Genomic DNA, 4,027 nt, shown 5'->3' with positions numbered 1-4,027 from the left:
GTTATTACTATTTGAAATTTATTCATCTTTTGAATAATGATATATATAACAGTATTAAAAGAAACTCAAATAAATGTAATAAGGGTATTTATTTCTTTTATATCGTTGCTCTTCATAATCAAAATTGACTATAACAAAGAGCAAAATACAAAAAATGATGGTGTAAATCTACTTTATGTTAGGACCAAGTAAATTAACTAATGAACAGTATCAGCTCAAAAAGATAGTGTTTAAGAATAGATTAAAGATAAAAAATGAAGAAACATTAAATTGTAAGTTGGTGTTATTATAAGCTGGTTTCTATCCTCATTTTATTTGTTTAAAATAAGATCTCACTATCTTCAGTTAATTAATTCAATAAGTCAAAGAACAAAAAGTTCGTATCCCAATTTTCAAAGAATATCATTGATAATATCAAGAAATATGGTAGGTAAAAAATTTACGTTTAACTTTTATGTAGAGATTCTTTGTTTAAGATTTTCAAGCTTCATAAAAGATGGGTTTATCAAGACATGAAGAAAAGCCATTAAGTATCATTACTATAAATAAGATTGAAAGAACTGTTGGAGACTGACTGAATAAAATTACTACAACATTATTAATTTCTCAGAATTGGACAGAAGTTTACAAATGAGTTAATAAGAGGTAAAAGCAGTAGTTTCAATTATCTTTAATGTCTTGTTTCAAAAACAAACAAACGAATTAACGCATTTACAATACTGAATTATATTTATTCGAAACACAAAAATAAGAGAGTTAATTACATAGTTAACCAAAAACTATTATTGAGTTTAATAAGAATTTGATATTCTTTATGTCAATAGATAGCACTGTGTTCTTTGTTTGTACTGTTAACAATAACATTTTGTGTTAGTTTCTTATTAACAAAAATGTCTGAATTTAATCAATGAAACTAAGTCATATTTCTTTAACTTCATACTTGGTTTTTATTTTTATATTCTGGAAAAGTTGTTCTTAATAAAACCTAACACTTAATTTAATTCTAACAATTTAAATCATTCAATGTTTTATATACCAATTACAGAAAATTCTACAAGGAAATGAACAAAAGAAGGAAGTGAAAAAGGGTTCTTATGTACTGATTAATATACTTGAGTATTTATTTCATGTCAGATTCAGTACTCACAAAAGCTGCTTCTAAAACAAAGATTTTAGAAGAACAACAACTTTATGTTTGTTTCATTTATTAAAATAAGTGGGTAATAAGAACATAAAGAATAATTGAATTGTAGGCATACACAAATTTTATCAATTATATTCTTATTGAAGAACCCTTTGTAAGTAATATACTTACAGACCTTAAAGATGGGTTAATTTTAATTCGGTTTTTAACGAATCTAAGTGGTAAAGAAATTCTTAAAACAATAGAAACACCGTCAAAGGATATTGAAAAAATACAAAATTTAGGTGCAGTAATTCAATTTGCAAAAGATGAAGGGATTAAAGTCTTAACATCTGCAGAAGAGATATTTAATGGAGAAAAGAAAGGGATTTTATCATTTATGTATCAAATATTGAGCAAATATAGACTTGGAAGTTTATTTCTATTTTTATCTTAGATTCATAATAAATTATTATTAAACTAAATAGATTGTCCTGTTAAAATGATTGATTTTACTAAGTGGATAAAATCAATTCTTAAAATTGAAGACACTTCCTTTGATCTTAAAAAAGAATTATCAGAAGGTATTTTATTTGCAAAATTAATTAATTACCTTCAAAATGATTTAATTAATTTAACATCTTTCACAGAGAATCATTTGGAGAATATACAAAGATGTATTGATATTGCATACCAAAGACTAAATATTCCAAAGTTAATTAAGGCGGAATTTGTTGAGAAAAATACTGTAGATGATTATTGTCTTTATTTTTATTTAACTTTCTTTATAATGAAAGAAAATGTATTTGATGACAATGAAGTAATGGAAACAATTGCACAAGGAATTAGAGAAAGAAATGCTCAATTAAAAATGACGTTAAAAAATAGAATTGGAAATAGTCTTAGAAGAATGCTTGATTGTTCAAAAAGTGTACGTATTGTTTGGCCTAATCTTGATGATCCTTCAGTCCCTGAAGAAGCAAAGAATCTTGGAATGATGTCTAATGAGTTAGAAGAAATGTTATCACAGTTTGAACAAGTGTCATTAACAGAAGATGAGTCTAATATAATTGATCTCAACAAAGATCCAGTTATGATTGATTTAAAACATTGGGAAGAATCAGTTAACAAAAAGAATAAGGAGATTAAAATGATGGAAAAAGAATTAAAAAGTCAAAAGAGAAACACTCTTCCAAATTCACAAACACCAAGATTAGATGAAAAAGAAAAAATGAAAGAAAATCGTAGAACTATAAGTCCAAGGATGATGGGGTTAGGAACAGAATTAAAACAAAGTAAAGAAGTAGAAGAAAAAAATAGAAAGATAGAAGAATTACAAAAGAATTTAGAGTTAGAACAAGAACAAAAAAAACAACTTAAAGAAAAGTTAGAAGAGCAAGAAAGCCAAATTGAAAGAATGAAAGAAGAAATGAACAAAGAAAAGGAAGAGTTTGAAAAGAATAATAAGAAGAATAATAATACAATTAATGAAATGAAATCAGTTTTTGAATTAGAAAAGAAAGAAAAGGATGAAGAAATTACTAAACTAAAAAGTTCTATTGAAGAACAAACTATCAAAATAGAACAAAGTCAATTAGAATTAAAAAAGCTTGAGGAATTAAAAATAGAAAGTGAAAAACAAAATGATATCAAAAAACAAGAAATAGAAAGATTAAATAAAGAATTAGAGTTTAAAGACACTGAGCATGAAAGAAGAAGTAAAGAAAATGAACTTTCTTTTGAAGCACTTTCTTCTTCTTTGAATAAAAAAATTGAAGACTTGGAAAGAACAGAAAAATTCAAGGATGAAAAAATTCAAGAGCTCGAAAAAGAAAATATCTCAAAAGAAGAAGAGAATAATTCTTTGAAGAAACAAATTGAAGAAGAGCAGTCTGTTCAACAACAAACTTTGAGAGAATGTGATGAACTAAGAAAAGTACAAGTTGATATACTTTCATCATCAGCTCAAAAAGATAAAATGATTCAAGATTATCAAAATGAAATTTCAAGAATTAAACAAGAACTTGAAACAGAAAAAGAAAATAGAAAATCACAAGAATCTTTCATTTCTGAAATGAAAAAAGAAAATGAAAAGATTCAATCTGAAAAAGAAGAACTTTTAAGTAAAATTTCTGATGAACAAAAACTTAAAGATGAAATTAAAAGATTAACAGAAGTTGTTGAACAATACAAGTTAAATCAAGCAGACGATGAAACAGACAGAAAGGTATTATTTAATTCTCTTGCACTAGCAATTAAAATCGTTGTTCCTAATAGAATTATTGAAGATAATACAATGCTTTATGAAGAATGTATGAAAGAACATGTTCCCATCAACAATTGGAATATGTGGCTTATTGAACGGTTAACAAAAGAGTAATACCTTTTTTGTCTTAAATGATTCTATCTTTTATATTTGTCTCTCACTATAAAGTAACTACAAGAGTAAAACACTTTTTTTGTGATAAATTTTATATCTCCTTTTATTTTATGTATTTTTATTAACTACATCTGTTTTAACTTCTTTGAGACTAAACCTACCTCGAATTTGTTATGTTGTACAAAGTATTTATTTTTTGTATGATAAATTACAGAAAAGAAGCTGATAATTTAATTTACTCAAAACAATAAAAACAAGATAATGCCTCAAACATTATTATCTTCCTTTAGACTATTTTATTAATTTATGAATAAAAGTTATAGAGAAAAACATTGATAGCAAAAAGTGAATAATACATTGGAATGTCTAGTTTAATTCCTTTTAACATCCTCTTATAGTTTGATAAAGAACATATAGAATAGTCATGGATTAATGGAACAAATAGAAGAGATAAATAATGACATAAAACATTTCATTTTTTCTAGTATAAACAAAAAAAAACGACTAAATTTAAATGTTGTTCA

At 25.1% G+C, this 4,027-nt stretch overlaps 1 protein-coding gene across 1 annotated transcript; it reads left to right on the top strand.

Annotated features, from left to right (window-relative positions):
* Positions 1–1,127: 1,127 nt before the first annotated feature.
* ENU1_109500 (cortexillin, putative) lies at positions 1,128–3,503 on the top strand (the record flags this gene model as incomplete). Its single annotated transcript, XM_008859511.1, has 3 exons — positions 1,128–1,193; positions 1,254–1,557; positions 1,612–3,503. The coding sequence occupies 3 exons, from the start codon at positions 1,128–1,130 to the stop codon at positions 3,501–3,503; spliced, it is 2,262 nt and encodes a 753-aa protein (XP_008857733.1).
* Between the last annotated feature and the right edge of the window lie 524 nt (positions 3,504–4,027).

This window comes from Entamoeba nuttalli, assembly GCF_000257125.1.
Source record: "Entamoeba nuttalli P19 unplaced genomic scaffold asmbl_4678, whole genome shotgun sequence".
NCBI lineage: Eukaryota > Evosea > Mastigamoebida > Endamoebidae > Entamoeba > Entamoeba nuttalli.
The sequence above is the reverse complement of the archived record's forward strand: the minus strand, read 5'-3'. Positions and strand labels throughout refer to the sequence as shown.